General features: G+C 41.4%; 1 protein-coding gene across 1 annotated transcript in view; it reads left to right on the forward strand.

Annotated features, from left to right (window-relative positions):
- The window catches only part of LOC139772434 (kin of IRRE-like protein 1), a 346,418-nt gene that overhangs the window by 317,783 nt on the left and 4,044 nt on the right, over positions 1-24,591 (forward strand). The window contains exons 10-13 of the mRNA XM_071706124.1: positions 3,920-4,079; positions 9,110-9,409; positions 12,379-12,699; positions 23,595-23,825. Coding sequence (XP_071562225.1) covers positions 3,920-4,079; positions 9,110-9,409; positions 12,379-12,699; positions 23,595-23,825 — 1,012 coding nt within the window. The remainder of the gene's footprint in view (positions 1-3,919; positions 4,080-9,109; positions 9,410-12,378; positions 12,700-23,594; positions 23,826-24,591) is intronic.

A 24,591-nucleotide genomic window follows, 5' to 3' on the forward strand; every position in this document is an offset into this window, starting at 1 on the left:
CTATGCTAAGCGTGCTAAACCTCCTAGCCTAGACTCGACCACATGGATGGCTGATTACATAGATTACAATGCAGTTTAATTGAGTTACGTCGCTAATGGCCGCAAACACCGCGTTCATTTTTTTTTGTTTTTCCCTCTTTTTATTGCTTTTTATTACGTTTTATTGAAAAAATCTATTTCATGTATCAAGATTGTGTGAATTTAATCGAAAAAAACTCCATGTATATCAACCCGCGCATTCAATTCACATGATCGTGACATGAGTGACTAAGTGCTCTAAAATGCCTAATATATTATCTCTGATATTTTATTTGGCGCTTTATAGGGCATATGAATTGCAAAGCTGAAATATTAAAAAATTTTTCGAGCTTGTTTTTCTGAATCACTTGAATTTTTTTTTATATATAAAATGGGAATCGTTTTTTATTAAATACATCAATATCGATATGTAATACACATTTCGAAAATAAGCTCTCTCCAATTGCGTGTTGATCTCGTATTGGCATTCTATTGCATATTCTAATAATACAACAAGATAAGTTTATTGGTATAACCAGTTAATCGTGCACAAGTAATTAAATATCTCCGCACTATTGTCGTGAAATCGCGCAAGCGAAAAATACAATGAACGAGGAAAAAGAAGGGGAAAAGGGTTTCAATGAGGGACGACGTCGCGACGCGCCTTGCCTCGCCTCGCCTCGCCTCGCCTCGCCTCGCCTCGCCGTGTCGAGCTGCCAAGATTATAAAACAATTGAATAAATCTACCCCTTCGAGCGGCATGCAGAAGAAAGAAACGCGTCCCGAAGGGGTGGAAGACAGAAGTGAGTGGAAGAAGGAATCTCTGAACCTTCCCCTTCGCTTCGCCCCTCGCGCATTCCCCGGTCTATATCCCAACCTCGCCAACTTCTCCAAGATTCAAATGGCCTCGTTTCAAATCGATTTCGAATTATCTTCGGCGAGCGGATTCTGGCGGAACGGGAGAGAAGAGGGTCCGCCGCGCCGGTGTAATGGAGGAAACGGTAGTAAGGTAAGAGGCATAAGAACGAAATGGCGGTGAGGAGATGATGGAAGGGAGGAAAGAGGAAAGAGGAAAGCGAGGAGCAGGGTGAAAAACTTAAGGGACTTTTACTGGACGAGAAAATGTTTGCCGGCGAGACAAGACGCCCGACTGTCGTTTCTCGTCTGATTAAATAGGCAGGACCACTTTTATGGGCAGTGCACTATGACGGACATACGCCGACTCTGAGATATTCCTCTCCCAACCCATCCTGCGTGTCGAACTTTTACCGCGCGTTCGGCATCCAGAAGAAAGAGCTAAAAAGATATATCGCTTAATACAAGGGAGGTAAATTTTTATGAAAATGCGAGAGGAGTAACAGAGTGATGTATTCACTGCCGAATTCCAAGAAAATGGTTCCAAATAACAAGTTCGATATTAGTTTTTAATAACCGACTTTGTAATTACGTTACGAACTACGGCGTTTCGCCAGCAACTAGCCTGTAAATTAGGTAGTAGATGGCGGTCGTGGAACTTTCGAAGGCCGCCTCTCGCCTGATTAAGCGGTTCGGCCTGCATTTGGCAACGGCACCGACGCGACGCGACGGCAGCGTATGCACCGACTCGAGCTACTTGTTGGCTCTGACGTGCGGCTGTTCCACTCCGCTCCGAGTTCGTTCCCGCTGCAAGTTTCAACGGAGTGCGATATTAGCACTACATTCGTCCCGCTTCTCATTTTGTTGCGAAAACAGGGACAAAGTAAGACATAATGGGGCTCACCCTTTTGGAGCTAATTAAAGCGGCAAATTCGTTACGGAGACATGTAACCGTGCGTAGCTCCTCTCGCGACCGGTAAAACTGGTAAAATCGTATTTGTCCCGCGCAACTCCTGTCAGATAACGCAGAATATATTATTCTGTTGTTTCGTTAACGTGCGCGACATCATTGCGAGTAGCAATGACAATAATTTTAGCGACGGATTCTTCGACAAACTGGGAAACAATTTTTCTTAAAAATATCGAGAGGGGTATGTCGAGTTGTCCGTTGCAATTACACATATATTTCTAATATTTACTAACAAACTCAGTTAAATTAAAGTTTAATTGAATGAAAATTAAGAGATTGTATTATCTCTTATTTATAGATATATAATATTATCTCTTTAATATTATTACTCAACAAAAACAGCGACGCTGTGATTTTTAATAGCGATAAAAAGACGCGATCAGCTAAATACATACATTAACAAATTCTTTTCTTCGTCAGTGAAAAATTAACCAGAGATATATATTTTTTGACCAAACTGACTTTATTATCGAAGATTCTTAACTCAACGTTTCGACACTGGTTTTGTGTCCTTTTCAAGAGATTTCTAAAAAGTATACATAACGAAGTCATTACAAGCACGCTGTTACAGAAACAATTTCACCCAAGGAACAATTAAAAAGGAAATATCTACCTATCTAATCCTGTTCACAATTATTTCTGCCATATGTAAAGTTCTTGCAGTTGTAGCAACTTTGTCAAATTCTTAAGAGTCGCAATACAGTGTCCCGTAATCATAATGCAAACGGAACCGACAGGAGACACGTCGTTCCGAAACGAAAGACGGCGATCGACTAATCATCGAAATACAAATAAGTGACTAGGTCAACGGAATAAAAACATACACATAGAGAGAAATGATTAGGTAGTTCTTATAATTCTGTCGTATAGCGGATTGAGATTTTCAGTGTCTTTCTTTAAATTAATCGCGTTCATTTGTTCTTTTTTTATGTAAAACATCTCCGCAATCTCTCTCTTCCTCACATTTCTCTCCCTATGCATAATCTCCGTATCGGACCATTTGAAATTATGTCCGTGTGTAAGTCGGTGCTTACTAACTACGGAGTGCTTATTCACATCTTTTTTAATGTCGCTTAGATGTTCCTTAACACGAGTCTCCAAATGTCTTAGAGTCTGTCCAATGTAGGAGGCGTTACAGTCATTACATTCAATTTTGTAGACGACACCTGTTTCCTTCATATTTACGAGTTTGTCTTTGCCACGTTTTATAATTGAATCCAATTTTTTGGCAGAAATAATTGTGAACAGGATTAGATAGGTAGGTATTTCCTTTTTAATTGTTCCTTGGGTGAAATTGTTTCTGTAACAGCGTGCTTGTAATGACTTCGTTATGTATACTTTTTAGAAATATCTTGAAAAGGACACAAAACCAGTGTCGAAACGTTGAGTTAAGAATCTTCGATAATAAAGTCAGTTTGGTCAAAAATATATATATCTCTGGTAAATACATACATATAACACAATTGATTACAATAAATTATAGCTGGTACGCATTAACATATATATATATATATATATATATATATATTTATATGTTAGTACGGATACACGAACAGCAGCAGTCTGTTTTGTGAAAACTTCTAATGACACGTTATGCAAACACGACTCGTTAACTCGTTCGAATTGCCACAGTATTATATTGCGCGTTCAGTAATGCATACTTAAGGTACATGCTTCTTCGTAATCTTACAAGATACTTCCCTTTTGTCTTTCACGGTCATAAAAGCGCTCGTTTGGTCCACAGTGGCATTCCTCCGGGGGTAAAAAAAATGATACAATAACGAACAGGTCGTAACAGGCAGGAAGACATCGTAGCGAGACGCGCGCGCGGTTGCGCTTATCTCTAATTTATCGCGAAATTAGAAAATAACGAGAAATGAAATCGCGCGCTCGATCTCGCGGCAGAACAAGTTCTCTCGCAGAATAGAGGATTGCTCTTTTCTCCTTTTCCTTTTATCTATATTTCTCCCTTTCTCTCTGTCAGCCGCTTGATAATACACACGTATCAGTATCGCAAGAAGTCTCATGTTCGTTGCGCAATAAGGTGATTTTAATTGAAACCTCTTCTTTTTACAGAATCAAATCCTGGCGCATAATACGTCGGCGAGGATTATCTGGTCGAATCAGAGCCTCGTCTTGCAAAGTGTAACAAGAAGCAGTGCTGGTCGCTACGTCTGCGCAGCAACGAACGCTCTGAACGAGACGCGCAGCGAGCCGCTGCACTTTCGAGTGAAATGTAAGTTGATCCATGATTACAAAATATTCCCAACAACAGCCTTCGAAAAAGAAAATATTTTCAACTATGTTTTATCACGCGTTAATGCATTCTGTGTTTAAATCGTACGTCACAAGATTCTTTTTTACTGATAGTAGGTAGATGATTTCTATTCCAACTTTTGTATAAACATTTATTATGTATATATACTATGTGCTATATGTACTGAGAATCACATTTGTCGTAAATATTTTAAGAGTACTTAGCATCGGCTACATTTTTTAAATCCAATTCCCAGAATATAGCCGACTGTCGACACGAGAGCCGCCCCTAAGTTCCACGAAAGAAGTGATTCGTATATATACCGTAGCTTACGGAATAGGGCAGAACACGTGCGCGGTTCTCGCTCTTGAAAACTCTCTAGAGCACGAATTACGAAAGCGGCCCTTCCAAGTAAGAGATCTCAAACGAGAGAGGCATGAAAGGACCTCGTGCACTTTTCTTGTAGGACGCACAATTTGCGAGGTATTTGGGAGAAAATCCGAATTCCGTTTCCAGACATTTTTCGGTAAAATGTCGCTCCAGTTTAAGAAATCTCTAGAATACTCGAGAATGTGCTCTGTTTAAAAATTAAAATATTAAATTAAGATCTTATCATTTGGAACGATAAAAGATGTCAAAGTACGGGATTAAAATCAATTGGATTTTCTTAATCTGATTTTCGTAAAAGTATAACGTGAGGGTTTCGCGCGAGGCGCTTAATCTAATTCGTAAAATTATCCGGGAATAATTGACACGCAGAGCCATTTAGTATGAAACCTCGACACCACTTGCGAGATCACATACGAACTCCAACCCTGCAGACAGGCAAGAATCCTCAATATTTAACCGTGGATCGTAACGACCTCGTAAAGATAGAGGAAATAGTCTTAGATAAGCCAGCATCTCGCGAGTATCCACGAATCGAAATCAGGAAACCACGGTTTCGTGGTTTATTTCCTTGGATATTACGCCGTTATTAGAAAAGAGGAAATAACGTTACGTTTACGCCATCGACACTATAGTAATATAATGGAATTTAGGGTAACCGGGACGCAAGTGTATCTAAAGAAGATAGAATAAAAGCTTTCAAGTTCATACTGCGATTCGATATCACGTTCGAATCAATCGTTACAGAGAAAACACACATGTGACATAAAAGAAAGAAAGAAAGAAATACTTGAATAATTTATTTATTATTGTCAGACTTTTTTATTTTATACAAGAATGGCAATCTGGATATTATTGTCATATATATATTTTATTTTCATATATTTTCTGATTATTATCCTATACTATGTTTTCTCGAATCTGGGAGGGTGTTAGGTATATTATATTTTTTTATTTGCAAGGAGAACTAATTAGAGTCTCTAACTTATTCATAATAAAGTTGTCTCGCGTTTTTCAAAAAACTGCTTTTTCTATATTTATAAATTTTTTTCAAGATTAATAGTTACGTGACAATAGATTATTCATTAATGTACAAACTTTGTAAATATTCCAAACAAAAATCATACCGATTTACCAAATTGCACGGTAATCGGATATTACACATACATGAAGGTTTAATCGAACGATATTAATTAATAACTATAACAAAATAGCTTTGCCATTTTTCGATGTATAAATGTTAATTAAATTTTATGGGAACTAATTGAAACCGCATGCTATAGTCAATATGATTATTTAACACGATTTATTGTTGACTTTAAATTACTCAATTTATTATGCGGACAAAAAGTCTACAGTTTGTCTGATATTTATTCTGCATAATCTCAAGAAATTATTCGTATTTTTAATTAACAGAAAAGTGATATCTATAATATAAAATACCGAATAAATATATAAATAACATTCTCCGTTTTCGAGATTAACGCGTGTAAAATAATTCATAAAATAAAATAATCTGTAGTCATTATATGGTAATTGTCACATCTATTTATGATTACCTACTGTGCATTGCAATATCACATTTATTAGATTTAAAAATGATATACCTACATAGACTACGATTTCGAGTTAGTTTTATGTGGATATCATCCATAAAAACCGTGTAATATTGTAAATACAATGCGTTTACAATTACACACGCGTGTTACACACACATATCTCGCACCTTTCGCGTTTACCTTTCTATCGTAAAATTTCTCTGACGGCGCTTTTGTTTCGTGTTGCTTGTTCGGATAAAAACCCGTCATCAAAGTTCAAACATGAGGCAATTGAAAATACTACAAATGGAACAATGCAGCGTTACGGGAGAAGAACAATAAGCCTGTAATGCGGCGCATTCCCTCCCGCTTAAATTTAATATTAAACAGTAAAAAGCTTTAACTCTCATGGAATGCTGTATTACAGCCATCATCGAAAATTAATAACAATTGCTTGTCTTTTGCGAATCGAATTACGATAGGAAATGTGCAGTAATTATGAACGTATAATAAAGCTGAAAAGTTTGTAATAAAAGTGACATGCTAAAAGCAATCCGAGTTTAATAATGAGTACTTTCAACCAGTCGAGATCACAAGCTTTTCAACCTGGATCCGACTCTCGTTTTATATTCTCCAAGCTACATTTGTTGGATATTATATCAGCATTTTTGATCTTGGTTCTAATTATTCGCGTAATATCAATTTCCACCGTTCAGCCTCGGAAATGTTTCGTTCGCGGTTACACGATGAGATACGTATGCCCCGTGTTTGTCTCCTCCTCCGCTCTTCGCACGGAGGGCGCGAGACGAATGGAGACAAAGAGAGGCACAGATAAACGTAGATAAATCGGGACAAATATATATCGTCGCGTCGGAAAGACGCGAGACGGTGGGAAAGGGAGAGTAGACCTTTTCGCATAACCTCGCGTTGATAAAACGAAATTCCACCGTCGCGCGTCGGTTGGGAGAGGGGGTGCGGCAGCCGCCCCCGACGCGTGACAAAACACCGGGTTGTGTCAGAAAAATCGTCCGCTGTACGATATCGCTATCATTTGTGTGTTTTCCCAGAATATGCAACTGCGATATGCAGGTCATTATTGGCATACCATCAGACTGGGAGACCTTCTGCCCTTCCGTGTACAGATAACGTCGAGGTGGTAGGTACTTGAATCTCGTCATCGCTTTATCTCGTCTACTACGGCTTTACCAGATCCACAGAAAAATCTTCCCTTCCCGTCCGATCCACCAATATTTCTAGAACGATACATAAGAATAATTTGTACAGCGTTGTAGAAGAACGGTCGATTAGTATTAAACGAGCATTAAATGCGAGTGCATAGAACGAATTTGTAGCTTTGTGATATTTTTTTACAGCGACAAAACGATTACTTGAATTATAAGTAAGCCTAGAATCATAATAACTTATACATTAAATGTATTAAATAGTAATAACAAATTTTTTTCTCTACATCAATTTTTTTTATTAAATTTAATTAGCGTATCAAATAAGTCACTTAACCGTAAGCGTATCTGAATTAGACAATATTGTCAGTCACAAATAGCAGAGTAGACTTTGTTACTTCCTGAGATTACGATCGGCAATTAACGCCCTTGTCGCTTAATGAATGCCAGATGCTTGTTCGTGAAAAAAGCCGTCGTATCCTAAAAACTTATCTTTCTCGCAGCTATAGATAATTTCTGGTTGGCATAACAAAGTGGAAAGCCGTTGGCGTAAGACGGTCGACGACGAAGAAAAAAGCGTCACTTCATAAAAACTGTACCCCAAGGTAGCGAGCTAAAGAGGACGGAGCTCACGGAGCTAAAGAGAGTAGCATTAATAACGTTTATCGAGAAGCGCAATTAATACGCGTCGCTCGTCGCCCAAGTAATCTCTTGACGGGACATGCCCGAAGGCGAGGAAAGCATAAAGCAGTCATTTTGAAATTTACAACACTAATTCGCAAATGAAATCTGTGAATCTTCTGACGAAGAGGGAAAAGAGAAACAGCGCTGATATTTACTTTACATCTTTCTCAACGTCATCAGACGTCTGCCGATTATTTTAAAACTTTAATTAACATACCGGTCTCTTTTTGCAAATTAAATCGTCAAACACGTGTTCCTTGAGCCGTATAATTGCGAAAATTAAAAATTCTATATATATCGTAATATTTGAAATTTCACCTTTCACGAAAATCCCACTGATTAACTACAAATAAATTTCATGTACATTCTAGCATTGATAATAAAATTTATAGTACGATGCGATAATTATCAATAATTCTCCAATAAAATCTATTGATTGTTATTTTGAAACTTCAGTTAATACAATTTAGTTTTGCATTTCACCAAATTAAAAATCGCCGAACGTGTATATCCTCTTTCTAAATGTGAAAATTCAAGATTTTATGCTCGTAGCTTTTTGAATTCCATCCTTCGCCGAAATCTTGATTGTTATAAATATCGCGAATTCTAGCACTGATGGTAAAAAACCGTAGTATGATACGATGGTCATCAAAGGGCCACCCCGTCACGTTAAAAATTACAAAACACGTAGCGGAAAAAAATCCTCTCGCGCCGCTTCTCGGTAGCACATACGAATCAATAACTCTACAATACTATAATTCACGTATAAAATCGAAATTTCATGCTCATAGCTTTTTGAATTCCACTCTTCGCGGAAATCCTGATTGTTATAAATATCACGAATTCTAGCACCGACGGTAAAATCCGTAGTACGGTACGATGGTCATCAAAGGACCACCCTGTCGCGTTGAAAATTATAAAACTCGTAGCGAAGAAAAACATCCTCTCGTTTCTCGTTAGTACATACAAATTAATAATTCTGCAATACTAATTCTCACGTATAAAATTAAAAATTGCATGCTTGTAACCTATTGAATTCCAATCCCTTCGCAGTTTTGATTGTTTTGAAATTTCGCATGGCGACAGTAAAATCCGTAGTACAGCGCGATGGTCATCAATGGGTTACCCCGTCGCGTTATAAGCTCCGAAATACATAGCGGAGAAGAAGATTGTCTCGCTTCTCCCGCTGGTACATACAAATCGATAATTCTGCTTCCAGTCGCGCCGGTGTGCAAGGAGGACCGAATTATAGTGGTCGGCGCATCGCGAGGTGAGTCGCTTGACATCGCCTGTAGGGTCGAGGCCGATCCGCCGGCACACAATTTCCGGTGGAAATTCAACAACAGCGGCGAGACCCTGGAGGTAGCACCTGCTAGATTCTCCATGGAGAAGTCGAGCGGCGTCAGCGTGCTGAGATACACACCGTCTACCGAGCTGGATTACGGTACCCTCTCGTGCTGGGCGGACAATGTCGTCGGTACTCAGTCGAGGCCATGTCTTTTTCAGCTGGTAGCAGCCGGTAAGTATACACGATAAACTGCAGCGAGATATTTAAAGGGACTTTACAGGACGAAATGTTAATGTTAAATTTTAAAATTAATGGGAAAAATTGATCGAACGCAGGGTATTGATCCTGACTGTTAACTATAAACTGTTTATTAACCGACAGTTTGTGTAGGATACGTTTGTCCTTCCGTTTCAATGTATTGTATCTCCTTTATTACGTTTGCAAGCAGCTAAAAGAGCAACGATAAAAATCAAGTTAATCTAAATACGAACTAGCAATCAAAATGATTGTTTTATCCTCGTTTTATCTCGTTAGAAATACTTTTTATTTATTTAGAATTTAAGAGTATTAATAGGGACGGGGGGAAGAGGGTGAAAATGTGTGTGGAAGGAACAAGTACTCGTACAATCGATGAGTTTTTAAAACTACATTTGTCGGTGGAACGTTGTATGATTATTACATTAGAGATTATTGGATTATACCTAAAGTCGGCATACTTGTTCGAAATTGTGAACATTCCTTGTGTTTGAGGAAACAATGCAGTATATAACTACGAGAGTTACGCGAATAAATAGATGACTGGCAAAGTATGGCGTGCCTTTTAAAATTTAAAGAAACATACTCGACATTTAGTTCGATACACAAAATCATAGAAAAACGCTCGAGTTGAACAAAAGCGGCATTCACAGCGCCGTGGCGCCTCATAATAAATTCTTTATCGGATTATAAAATTAGGTGCATTTTTAATCGCGCGAGCTGTCCGCGCAAAAATCGCCAAAAACGTGTGGCGCGACGACAATTGAAACGCAAAATCGCTGTTTTTACGGGATCTCTTGGGGGAAAAAGAGCGCGGCGCGATTCCCGCGAATCATCGCCGTACAATGGGAGGCGACCAATCATCGACCGTTAAATCGGCATTAATCCCCAGGCGAATTTTTCGGGTTTCCTCGTTCTCCTTTTTTTTCGCCCTTCCTCTCCCTCTCCCTCCCTCGTCCGTGCGTGATCGACAGTGACGTTGACATGGCGATCGGCCGAGGACGTATTGACATTGACGAATACGTCGAATGTGAGCGGCGCCGATCGGGGTGTGCCCCTCGCCCTCTCGCCTCTCACCCCTCCCTTCTCTCTCTTTCTCTGCCCCCCCCCCCCACTCGAAAATAAAATCGTCCGTCCTCCTTTTGCGCACCATCCGTTCCTTTGCCTCGATATCGAAACCCTCTCGCGGTGCTCCACCAATGCCAACGACCCGTAAACCCGATGGCATGATATTATTTTTGTACCTCTATCCGTTTCCTCTCTCCCTCCCTCCCTCATCCTCCAACGTTATTGATGTCGGTTAGCATTCCGCGAAGCATTTCGGTAAGGAATATGCCCGTCGAAACGTGGAAGAATGGTAAAAAGACGGGATTTCCGGGACAGGGTCTCGCGATAGAATCGAGGATCACGTTAGATGCCACTCGTTACGCATATCAAACGTACAATTGGAATTCCGAAACGTTGAATTGAAATTTACGAAATCCCCAAACGCATGAATGAAACAAAGATATTCCAATTTCTCTCTCAAAAATCGCGATATGTAAAAATAGATTAATAATATCAATACGTTCCAAAAGAATTTTTTAAAAGAGCGTCAAATTTTGTAGATAAGATATACAATATTAACCATTATGAATATAGTTTATAAGAGATTACTCTATTTAGCAAAGAATTACTTACTCGTGAATAAATAATTTTCTGCAAAAAAATTTATCGCGATCCATTCTCTTAATAACTGATTGTGAGTGTAAAAATAAACTGCACATATTTCTTCTCGGTGTGGTCATATTACACGTGTTTACTTGACGTACCGATTTTTTGACGTGGTTTTTGTGTAGAAAAATATTAAGAGAATACGCCGTTCTCTGTACGAGTCATCCAGTTTGACGAACTTAGCCGCTTCTTTGTTTGCAAAACTAATTTGAATTTGTCTCTATTCGGGCGATGCCCTTTTACGAGCACGAAAGCGCGGGTTACAAATGTTTGTTCGCGGAGAATGGGGCTACGTGGCAAAGCGACATAAGAAACGGAAGGGCAAAGACGAGCGAGGAGAGAACAAGCGCGCGTAAAGTACAAACGAAGCATTGTCGAGATTCAATATACGTTTTGTAGATCCGCGAGTCATAACGAGGAGGAAGAGGGAGGACGACAACGACGACGACGACGATGACGATGACGACGGCGACGGACTTTGTGATAAATGAAATCTCGAGCGGATAAACGTGAAACTGGCGCGTTGAATATTGAAATTAGATTGAAAGAGGAAACACGCGTATAACATTCTTTTGCGAAACGAAACGAGCGGTATCCGTCCTCTTTGCCACGGTCACGACCGATGACTTTCGGTAAGAACGACGCGCGAGAATTGATTTCGGCCGGAAGGAGAAAAAACGACGCGACGCGCCCTCATTCTCGACGAGGAAGGGAACGGCGAGATCCCGATGGCGCGAGCGGGAAGGATGTGTCACGCTGACAGTTGTAGTCGGCTCAGGCGGACCCGGAGGTGCGGGAAGAAAAAGAGAGCAGGACACATCTCTACGCCCATTACGATCCTGGTACACTAAATCTTTGCCAGTCATGGACACGCGAGCATTTTTCACTCGCGCGCCGGGCTTGATTTCCGAGAGTTGGCGCGGGTCGTTGAGCCGGTTGAGCCAACCTGTAGAGCCGCTTTCGGATGTATAGACGCGTACAAGATGTCCAGAAAATGTCACGAGACGGAAGTGGCGGTCGTGCGTGTCGCTGAGAAAGATTTAGTGTCAGGAGGCAACGGCCACGGCCGCGAGAAAGAAATAGGGAGAAAGCCTCTCGTGGTGCTTTTGTCGAAACTCCATTATTTGCACGGGGCGACTACTTAAGCTGTACAGTTAAGTCACACAATATATGAACCGCCTCCCGTCGCCTTCCGTCCCGTCAATTTCCGTCATCGAGCACTCTCGTTCCAGGGAAACCGTTTCCGGTGCGCAACTGCACCTTGGCGAATCAGACGTATACCAGCGTAGAGGTGAAATGCGTGCCGGGATACGACGGCGGGCTGCCGCAGAAATTCGTCCTGGAAGTTTATCACGGCGACGTCGATTACCTAGCCAGCAGCCAGCCCCTCTACAACGTCTCCAACCCGGACGAGCCGTCCTTCGCCCTCGCCGGGCTGGAGGCCTCGGTCGAGGCTGGGGTCCATGTGGCGGTTTACGCGGTAAACGCCAAGGGTCGAAGTCAACCCGTCATTCTCAGCGAGGTCACGTATCGCGATGCTGAAAAACGCACCGGTAAGTACGTGCTCCCAAGTGACGTTAACGCACCCCGTCGCATTTGTCAAATAATCGAAGACCAATGTTTGATCGCGACTGCATTCTATGCGGCTGTTATTGATACGTGTCGACGAATCGGCATTCTCGAGCGATGGATTGCGACTCATCGGAAGGATCAACGTAGTATTAAATTGCGCGCACCTGAAATTTTGTAATATTCTTGTCTCGTTCTTGCGCCAAGATATTCCTAGCCAGGTCGATAGCGCAATACGCGAGCAGATTGGATTATCGCGATGACAGGATGAAAAATCGTGTATCGTCTATCACTTACAATTAGTCGGCGCGAGATCGAATCGTCGAGGAGAAGTCAACCGAGCTCAAGCCTGCTCAATTTAGCGGGCATCCACGATTGCTCGAAAATTAGCGAAAGATGCTGGTTGGGTACACGGATCGACGCAAGGTCACCGTGGGTTCATATGGGTCTTTCGGGCAGGGGAGGATGATTCGGATAGCGGCTGTTCTCGAGGTGGGTGGTGTCAACTGTCGACGACGCGGCACGGGCGCGGCGCGGTAAACAAGACGGATCACCATCCTCGAGACAACGTTACGAGAGACGAATGCACCACGCCCCATTAGTTCGTATATATTGCGCATCGCTGCTTATCAAGGAAAGCCCGGAAACGCGCCAGAATTAACTCCGAAGAATATATATCGAATATTTCGTTTTTCTCAATTTACAGAAATATCCGATCGAGAGAGATTCTCTATGGTATTATACATTATATAAAATCGATATTTATTTTTTATAAAGCGATGTTTATGTAAAAGTGCATTCCTCTGTAATTGGATTTTATAAAATTTAGATGACGCTCCAAAATTAAAAGAGAAGAAATATCAGATTGCGATACGGACCAATTATTAAATATCAGTTTTATTTTCGTTGCAGAAACGCCAGATTTGTCGATTTAGAGGTTTTTTTATACATAGCAAAGGAAATCACTATTTTTACTGTAATTTGTCATTTTCATTGTTTTGCATTTTTTTAATTAAGCTTTGAATTAAAATTTTCATGTTATTTTTTTATCGAATGGGGTGCAAAATGTTTTTTATATTTAACAAATGAAATTACGAGTTTAATTTAATTTTAATTAATTAAAGTACTTGTCATTTTGACTTGAATTTTCTCATTCTTCAAAAACTCTAAACTCTTATTTTTATTTAATAACACACAAGTTCTTAATACCTTTAAACCTTTTGCACTACAACTATTTAATATAAAAGCTGCAGAACATAAAATAAATCTCTTCTATCTCTAAAATTGTAAAATAAATCTAGAAAGTTGACTACTAATTATTTTCATTGTAAAGCGTGAGTATAGAAATAGGCGTATCTCAACACAATACAACGGGGAGTACGTACAGGGTAACGCAACGAGAACGTGGCAAATGTTACGAGAGCGTCACGTTGCGTATCATTAAACACGGTAGCAAATGAAGCCGCAACCAACTCGTGCTCGCGTAGGCAACGCAACGTAGTGTTACGTGCACGCGCATTCTCGTAAACAGTAGTTCTCGCAGTAGTCCGAGGTAAAACGGGTAGCACCCAAATCAATTGTCAGTGAAGTGATTTACGGTCGTCGCAGCGTCGATCAATTTGCCGCTCGATGGCGACCGACGCGGTTTTTCCGCGTGACTTTTGACCCTGTGGCTGCGAGCGCCCGCCAGTCCGCGTGCTCAAAAACAAATTGAGAAATCTGCATTCGAACGTGAGCCGAAGGAGATTCTGGTCGCCGCCGCCGCCGCCGCCGTGGTGCGATTTATTTCCGGTATCGATCACCCAAAGAGACAACTGTCGCCCGGAATTCTATCCCGTTCTGTACGTTCGTCACTTGTCGTTTATACGCGAAGAATCATGGAAGAGAAGCTGCGGCCACCGATTTTGGAAAAGACGGCGAATCTATCTTGCGCAGAAAGATCGAGAGGCGTTATTAGACCACGCGAGAAATCGTGCAAATGGTAAACGGAGTATCCGTCGCGAAACACGACGTGCCTGACGGATTCGAACTTTTCACGCGATTTCACACAAGTCGAGGCGGCACTTAAGACGTTTCTAACTTATTACGCGAATTTTTTTGTTCCACCACATAGGCAACGAACATCGAATTAAGGAAAGCAATTACAGATAATGGTCCCAGCGGCACCCAGTGCCGGGACTGCGCGAAGGACTTGGGGCGAAAAAAGGAAGTAAAGCGGAACTGCAAAGGATAGAGAAAAAGGAAAGCCTATCCAAGAAAGATACGAATGTACAGGGTGGTCATTAAGCAGCTGCAGCTTTCCTTTCTCTCCGTTCTTGTGATATCTCTCTCTCGTTCCTGACCTCGACCGTTCTCTTTGACTTCCTTCCCCCCTCTCTCTCACTCTCTCTCTTTCTATCTCTCTCTCTCCCCTTTCCCTCTTTGTCTTTCTCTCCCTACATCTCCCTTCTTTATTTATTCTCTCTCTCTCTTTCTCTCTCCTCTGCTCTCGTCTTTTTGGACATTAAGCCGTTGCGCGTGCGGTAATTTTCCCGGGGTCATTTTTGCCGCTCTTCTTGCCCGATCGTTAACTTCACTTAGCTCTGTTTACCCCCGTCGTCATTTTTCTCGGTCCCCCTCTGTCCCGCGCCTCTCCTTCGTCGGTCTCACTCCCCTTTTCCCGTTTCCTCGTTCATATTCCCGTCCGATTTCGCGCTTCTCGTTTCCACGGGCGACCTCGTCAGACGTCGCCGAAGCGCCACATCTTTCCACATGCACGCCGCTACGTTTTCCCTTCCATTTCCGTTTTTATCGCGTAACCTCGCCCGGTTATTTCGTCCCCGACGGCGATGGCGCGGTCGCCTTTTTTTTTCACGGTCCGGCGGGAAAGAATAATTAGCGCCATGCACTATCCACCCTAGCGTTTCTCGCTGAAAGTGGTTTCCTTCGGAGACTGCTTTAAATGTACACGGTCCCTTTCATCGTCGAAGCGGAAATCAGCGGACGATAGATCAGCGACTCGTTGAAAAAGTGTTCCCAGATTTCGACGATTACGAATATCGAGAAATGAAAACGGAAGTTTCCTTGTGAGGCGAACTGGTAAACTCCAACTTAAGCATCTATGTGGCGTAATCGAAAAGTTTCGGAATTGGTCCTGTTAAAAGTAAACTTTATCGGTTATCGATACGAGCTCTTAATCCCCTTCGTACTTACTAGGTTTTTTTCTATACCCGTACGTTCGTTCCAGCGGTTTTGCCATTGTTTGAAAGTTGTGATTTTTTAACCGTTTTATGAGAGGGGCATTATTTATTTAAAAAACGCTAATCGTCGCTCGCGAATCGGCGTATAACGCGAATAACAGAATTCGGAAAAAACGAACGAGCAACGTGTAACGATCAAATTTCTTCGGCTTTGCAGTTACTTGTTATACGCCGTCGTCAACCTCTCACGACAACAATTCTCGTCCGAGATGTTTGCGAAACTGTCGCTCGAAGACCTGCGCGAATTTTAACTAGCAGTTTGCGCTTGACGGAAAGAAGATTGTTCGAGGGATTGCTAGTCGCTCGTGCGGCGATATTTATTTCTTTCCTGTTTCTCGTACAGACTTTAGAATTGAACGTAGTTATACTTATAAGACGAAAGTTGTGCAATATATAAACTCCGAAACCTGGTTCTTCAGATGTAACTCTTAAAAAAAAAAAAAAGAAGTATCACAAATGAATTCCTACTCTAATAATGTATCAGGAATGATCACTGGATCACAATTCAATTTAGGTACCTTCTTAAAATAATGCACTAACCTTCTTCAAATTTTGAGTCGAAAATTTCACAAACGAATGTATATTCCATGTTACAAAACTATATCTAATTTACAGCGAACGCTGTGAAAATTTTTAATTACTTTGAAAATTAAAAGCGCGATTCATCATGCGCGCACATAGACTAATAACGTTTTCGTCTATAATGAACACCGTCCTTTGTACTCAGAATTATAAATATCGTGACATTTATAACCGATTTATACGTAATTACCTTAGTCCGGGAGTACGCACCGTTTCTTTCCTTTTTTCTCTTTTAACTTGAAGGAATTTGCAGGGTAGATTTATTATCCTACCGCTTTATCTACGGAAGACAATTATTAAAAAAGTGCTATCCTTGTGCCGAATTAAAGCTCGTCAATTAAACAACGAACAATTGCGAGTACAAACGCGATCTGTGCGGCTTACATCGTGCGGCGTGCTACGGAGGATGGGAGGATTGATTCGGACGATCCGCCGAGTTAATTCGGTCGAAACGAGCCCGCGGGTATTCGAATTACAGCGGCATCAAGCAGAGGTCTCGTAGAGGTACGGTCGTATCAGATAAAGGGTACCATCGACGTCGATGCCACGCGACGCGACGCGACGGGACGCGACGCTTCCTACAACAATTGAGATTAGAACTCGCCGACTTCGAAATCTTCCCAGTCGTCGACGATCGAAAGCCGAAACCCTCTGCGAAGCTGCCCCTCCTTCTGTCATGAGCATTTATTACGGACAGGCTGCTCAAGATCTGTGGCCATGCCTTGCCGCAGAACTTGGTCCTTTCATCTCGACTGTGCAAGCCAGACCGGGAGCCAATCCACTCCGTATGGCGGGATTGCGGTGGTAATTGCTGTCCGATTTCGCCTCGACACGCACCATCAAGCGTACTTGTATACGCGTATACGTATATTACGTAATACGTATAATACGCACGTACGAAGAAAAGATCTACGATGATCTCTCCGAATTTGCCGGATCTGCTGATTGCAATTAGAAGAACATTGCATGTCGAAACCACCATGTGTTAATTCCATAATTTAGTGTGGATAATAGTTATCTAAAATATTTTCACCCTTCTTATGCGTACAGAATGACATGTTCTTTTATTAATATTCGCGATTGAGTGCAATGACGATATCTAAGATAACTTTTTAATAAGTCCGACGTAGAATACGTTTCCTGCTTCCTGAAATTTTCATAAGCATCTCGCGTCTTCGAAATTGTGCATTCCCAGCGCGATGTCGACTAATTGCGTCAAAGACGATCCAACTTACCGACCATCAACCTACCGGCCGTCTCTTCATCATCCTTCGTTAGCTTTGATGGGAGCGCACGCCGATGATAGATGATCCGGAACAAAGGTTTCCTGATGTTCGAGTAGCTTTGTTGACTTAGCACGAGCTTCTTAAGCGATTAACACTAATCGGCTGATTTGCTACCGTATTCCCGCATTTAGTCTCCAAGTTCACTATCCTGTGATGACTGATTATTGCACGTGATGACTGATTAATGCATTCCGTACGTGGTATGCTGTCAGAAGGAAAGTCTTTTTACAGAATGTATCATAATGGTATTATAAAGATTCAAAATGACCGAATAAGAAAAGGAAATCGTACTAGATCAGAAATCGATTTATGACATTTCGGAATCAAACTCTTTCTAAAATAGCGATAAAATTATAATGAAATTACAATATTATATTGGTGGTTAATAATTGTGTGGAACGTGCTAGGCCAGTTTACATTAAAAGCCCCAAAAGCTTACATTAGCTTCGGTTCTTGATGAGGTTTTCCACAATGAGGTTCAGAAATTCGTTCGAGAAATGATCCATGGTGACGGAGCGACGCCGCGACGGGAGGTGAGCCGCGTGAACGTTTCATTAATTGAAAGCGGGGAGAGACTCTAAGTCGCTTTAGCTGAAAGCGGGGGAAAGGCAGCGTAACAGCGATTTGGGGTCGACCCTACGTTGGAATTAATCCAGGTGAGCCAAACTTGGATTTGGGCGCCGGCTAAGCCTGGCTTCTTGGTGACTTAACCGGCCACCATGACCTCCGAGCTTCGTCTTACCTCTGACGCAGACGCCACCGTTACGTGCTGTAACTCTTCCCCTTAAAGACGATCTTCCCTAACCCTGCCGAGCATACCGCTCCCCGGTAAGATTCATCCTGAGTTACTCTTACTAATTTAATTAAAATTAAATAAAATTCAGATTACTCACGACACGACTCACAAAGTCATTTTCTTGGTCCAAAATAGCTATTGATATACCATCTTTCCAAAATAACAAAATCTTCGGGCAACAGCTAATAATTCAACACATACCAAAAGTTTGTAACGCAATTATTCATTCTTTGGAACAAGTTTTTACCGTAATTCCGATCCATGCCAAAACATAACGAAATACATAATTGAGATTGATCACCCGCCATTTGATTACCTGCCGCGTCAGATAACAAAATTAATTGATGTCAAAGATATTGTGTTAGTAGATACATATCTTCCTAAAATCTCGCAGAAATAAGCGACAGAGATAACGATCCATCAAAAATACAAGAAAAGTTTCCGGCGTTCCTGACAGATAGACAAACTTTCGCAACATTTCGGATTGGACGATCGGAATTTTCCTCTTTTTTTTCAAGTTCTCCCTATCTGCGTCGAGAGGGATATTTTTTCCAAATAATCCAAGTGGTTAGATTCCATTCCTGACCCTACTGCAAGTCCGATTAGTGATCTAAACTTCGATGAACTTGGGATTCGGGAACCCGCTAGGATATGCGATCTCTCTCTCCCTCTCCCTCCCTCTTCGAGAATCCCGTTAGTCCTTTCTCAAGGATCGACGATATAAGGACCGGTTTATCTTTACTACCCTGGCACCAGACGTTTCTCCGCGTAGAACTCGATTAAACTTCCATTGCAACTTTTACGAGACAGTATCGGAGGCTTAGGGTTGTATACGATCGCTAACTGTAGCTATTCCCCATCGAGCCCAAGTTCCATAGAAGTAATAATAAATTGAAAAATTACCCATCGATCTGAAAAACACACACGCTCGCACGCGAGGCATCGCGAGCAGAGCGCAAGACCAATACAAGCCTTAACAAATGTGGAACATTCGACAATTTAAATTAAATTTCAAATCACAATATTTTTGCGTTCTCGATAGGTGTGATAGTAAAAGAAGCTTGAACAGGGAACAAAATGACATAGCGAAATGACGTAATTGAAACTCGAGGTGTATTAAAACGAGACAGCGAATCGTATCGCGGTCGAAAAATGATGGAGAAATAAATGAAATATTTAAAAGCTTAAGCCGTCAAAGTAGCGCGCGATACTCCGGCATTATAAATCTTCTTCAACTAAATTGTCAAAAGCCTTACTGCAGTTCATCCAGAGCTGGATGAATTTACGAGAGTTTCTTAAGCTCGTTGCAATAGGACTCCGTGTCGCTTATGTGTGCTCACACGTGACATGCTCGCTGTACGTGCTGCTGCGACTTCCATAAATCTTCCTTTACAGTCTAGTCGAAGCCGTGGCCAATTACACGAAAAATGAAAACGACTATGCGTCGAATGCGATATTCGCATCATCAGCCCGCGCAAAACGGTGCGCGGCGTGACTATTTTTCGTCCCCGCGCGCGCGCGCGCGCGGTTAGAAGGATAGCCTTTGCGATTATGATTAACTGAAAAGCGCGAGATGTCGCGAAAAAAGTTAGCTAAGACATTTATATAATAGCATAAGAACTTTATACTAAACTCAGATTTTACATTCGTGAATGTCTTTTTTTCCTCGGTAATTCCTCGATGCTTTTTAATTTAAGTTCAATTCGCAGAACTCTAAATATAAGTAATATCGCGCCATTTAGTACACATAAGAAATAAAATTAAAAATCGCAAATTTATTACAAACAGGATACATTTGCTCTCACAAAAAATCTTTCAATGCGAAATACGACGAGAGATACTTTTTTAAAACGCAACAGCGCGTAATCATGTATGCGCCAAGCTATGCTAATAGTCCCAGGGCGTGCAACGTTGTTTAGCTTTTTTTTTATTTTAAGCACCGCAGAAGGGTCCCTCGGGAAGAAATTCAGCTCGCCGTTCTGACGTGACTATACCTGGCGGCTTTCCGCGAATCTCCCTGATATACGCACGCGTTTCCGGAACGGAAAATCTATCCGCACTCGCGAGTCGCGCAACGGCATGCACGCAATCGAGATATGCAACGCGTAAAACGACAATCTATAAACGGTCGCCTGTGAGATGCAGCGACGTGCGTTTACGAATTTCTTAAGCTCGCCACTCGCTCGTCACAATTCCGGCATTCGGCTGGAACGGTGCGGGCCGCGGCGCGCGGCGCGCGGCGTCGCGCGTTGCCGAGTTCCTCGGCGTGGAACTCATTTACGGCCCGATAACATGCCCGGCATAATACCGCCGCGTGGCGCAGAACGTTCCTCGGGTTACGGGCTCGGTCACAGTGGTGTGTACCCTAGGCTGCCGGCTGATTAAACCCAGGGTTTTACGGGCATTACCGCGCACCACGCGCACCACGCGCCGACAAAATACCTCACACGTACACACACACACACACGCGGACGCGCGGCCACAAGCGTGCGCTTTAATGCATTTACACGTGTAAATATGCCTGTATTACGGCGAGAGTTGCCGCACGCCACACAGACGAGACGGCTCAGACGGCCGATCCGATTGTCACGATGCCATTTCTCTTATACGTCATCTACGTGGAGCATAACGGGAAAAAAGGAAGGGTTTTTTGTTGCGAGAGAACTGTAGCTATACTATTCGATTTGAAAGCAATCAATCTTATTGTTAGCTAACCGCCATAATTAATTATTTAACATTACGGTTTGTCTCGTTGAAGAATCTCGCTGAGCAAATTTGTCTGCAGAAACACAAATTTGCTGCTAAAGCAAAACGGAGTCTACTCTTAGTAAATAACAAAATACATTTCCTTGTGGCAACACGAGACAGTTTCATATTATAGCGAAATAATTTACAGATTCATTATTTTCAGCAAATAAAATTATTTAATATTCTTACCGAATCTTTTCACTGTTTGTATAATAATTAATGTCCTTTGTAAAACACGCTATACTAACGTCTCTACTTTCGCCAGGCTCTCACCACCCGCGTGCAATCCCGACAAAAGAAAATGTAAAATCTGTGCGCTAAAAAAATATCTTGACGTAGAAATATTGTAATGATAATCACATTAAAAGAACAGCCAGGTAAATGATAAATAGTAATATTCAAACCGACTATATATTTTCTAATGGTGGAACGATACACTAAACGATATCAACGTGATTCAAGCCTACGATATAAGCGTGCATCTGCCTTCGCGAGACGGAAGTTGGCTTAATCGACGTAAATAAGTTGGCGAAAATTTAAAGATTAAAGCAAGCGAGCGGTATGCGCTCTTTCGCGCCCCCTTACCCCCTTACCTACCTACCTACCTTATAGCTCGCAGCTCCGCTTCGCACACCAGCCCACCTGATCTCAACTCAGAACGATGCAAGAAAGCAGTTTTGTTAATTATCCGACAAAAACAGCAGGCGCGGTCCCACGCCCTGCCGGCGCTATCAAGCGGGACGCTATCACGTGTGCGCGAACGGGAGCGAGAAGCTTGAACCCGACGTATGGCGGCGCGGGCAGTGCGGGCGGCGCGGAGCTCTGAAAGCGAAAAACAATGCTGCAAGATTTCTCATACCGTGCGGTGATCGTGCACGATCGTGAGAAATAATTTCGACATGACGCGCTAAACCATAGAGCAAACCTCTGGTGTCATCGCGCGTCTACCTCGGCACGCAAAATTTTGTAAGACAAAGGTGGAGGAGCGTCGCATGTTTTTATTCTAATGCGTTTAACCCACTTCAAAGGCTCTATAATTGGCACTGGAATTTAAGATAGAATTTTATTTATAATTTTGAATGTTTGAGTAATACAAAAAAATTGAAGAATCAGAATACATAAATAAAAAATATATATTACGTAAATTTTATAATTAGGCCTGTTCGTTTTCATATATTCGAAAACTCGTTTTTTTTTTAACTGACAAAATAATAATTTGTGAACTTATTTTGACACGAGACAACATTTCGTGTTTAAAGATTAAATAATTATTTGTCCTGATGCGTGACATGGATATAAATGAATATTACATGACTGGGCTCGCATCTATATTGCAAGTGATTTTTAATCATCAGGGCGGCGTATCTCGCGGAATCTATGCCGGATGCTGCGCGCACATTGCCATTACTACTTGAGATTCTAGGAACGATTCGAAAATACTGAATGCTGGTAAAACCCATCATGTACGTGACGGCAAAAAAATACCGCCTACCAGATGTAATCCCGACATTGAAGAATATAAAATGTTTTCTCTACGGCGCGGCGACGTCGCGTCAGTCGGTGTTTGTTTACGCATATAGCAAAACTGACTTGTAGGAAGAGAAGGAGAACATGAAAAAAATGAAGAGACTCATAAGTAGCATAGGAGAGGGTGGAAGCAACGTCTTCTCTTTATTGTGACACAGTGTGGTTATAATCCTCTTCCTCGGAAGATTATGCGCACATTAATTTTATTCTTCGACCGCTGTGGGCTTAACAACAAGTAGCAGTAATTCTTTTCTCGCAATCCTTATGATTTCGATTTAATTAAATATTCAACATCGCGTCTGGATCGTAGTAGAAAAAAATTTTTAGTATAAAGAAGAAAATACAAGCATGATGTGCAACACTTATTATATAATAGACCGATAGGAATAGCGTGTTGAAGATATTTTTCTGGAATTAAGAAAGGCAAGAAGTAATTAATGTACATTTAACGCCTCACAATTTATAAGAAATTTATTTTATTTTATTTTATTTTATTCGTGCGATTGAGTGATCGGTTGCTGCGGATTTGGACGAGTGAAAAATAATCTTTCTAAATCGTTTCTGAATATGTTATTTATAGATTACTAGCCGTATCCACTTAACTGAATAATTGATGAAGCAATTTAATGAGCAAATAAGTTTTAAGCGATCTTTGATTGAGCTCGTAACACATGAAGGTAAAAGTCGCCTTATCGTTGCAGGTCAGGACGCCGGCATCGTGTTGTCGCCGCTGATAGGCGTCGTGGTTGGCGCCCTGGTGACTCTGGTGCTCATCATCCTGGTAGTGGTGGTCAGAGTACGTCGGGAGCGCGTAGCAAAACCGCGGCACGAGAAACCGGCGGAACTCAGCGAGTTACCGCCCCAACAATACCCCTTGCAGAATTCTCAGCAGACCGTGGAGACTGATCCCGACGTGATCCCGAACAAGTTCGGTAAGACTCTTCGAAGCCGATACCCGCTAAACAGCCTCTGCGCGAATCCGATTACGATCGTTTGTTGACGTAGATTGTAGACCATTTGTATGAACGGGAAGGATGGCACGTGCCTCCTTCAAACTTGGAATTAGCCCAAGACTTGTGAACTGTAAATATGTAAATATTTTATCGATACATCTTGCTCGTTGCAATTGTCTTCATAATACATAATTGTAATATAAAGGAAACAAAGTGATTATACCAAAACTGTATCATACCCATCTGGGGGATTCTTAATTAGATTTTATTCTCTCTCTTAGAAAAAATTTGTTCATCTTCCTACAAGATGTTCGTAGACGCGTTTAGCATTTCTTTACAAAAATTCTAGATTTCTAATTCAATGTAGAAAAATTAAGATTGTAATTTCCGTATACTGCTTTTACTTATTTTATATTCTATAAACTATTCCGTATTTATTTAACTTTGAAATTTCAAAAGTTACATGTTTAATCAAACTTAATTAAAGGAAGATTTTTGTTTAATCCTTTTAACCACGGTTTTAACCAGTAACCGTACTTTCTAAAGTGCATGAAAGTTTGTTCAAAAATAAAAGGAAAAACATTTAAATTGCCATTTTCAAAATTAAGATGAATAGAATCGTCTTTCCAAGAATCTATAGTATTTTTCGAGTATCTGCTTTTATTTTTACACAAGGATAGCACATTAAAAGAGTTGATGAAAAAGTTTAAAGAAGCATGAAATATCGCTCTGTTCGCCAAACGTT

This window comes from Temnothorax nylanderi, unplaced genomic scaffold (genome assembly GCF_030848795.1).
Source record: "Temnothorax nylanderi isolate EJ_2023f unplaced genomic scaffold, tnyl_v1.0 TNYL_tig0049_pilon, whole genome shotgun sequence".
In the NCBI taxonomy this organism is placed as follows: domain Eukaryota; kingdom Metazoa; phylum Arthropoda; class Insecta; order Hymenoptera; family Formicidae; genus Temnothorax; species Temnothorax nylanderi.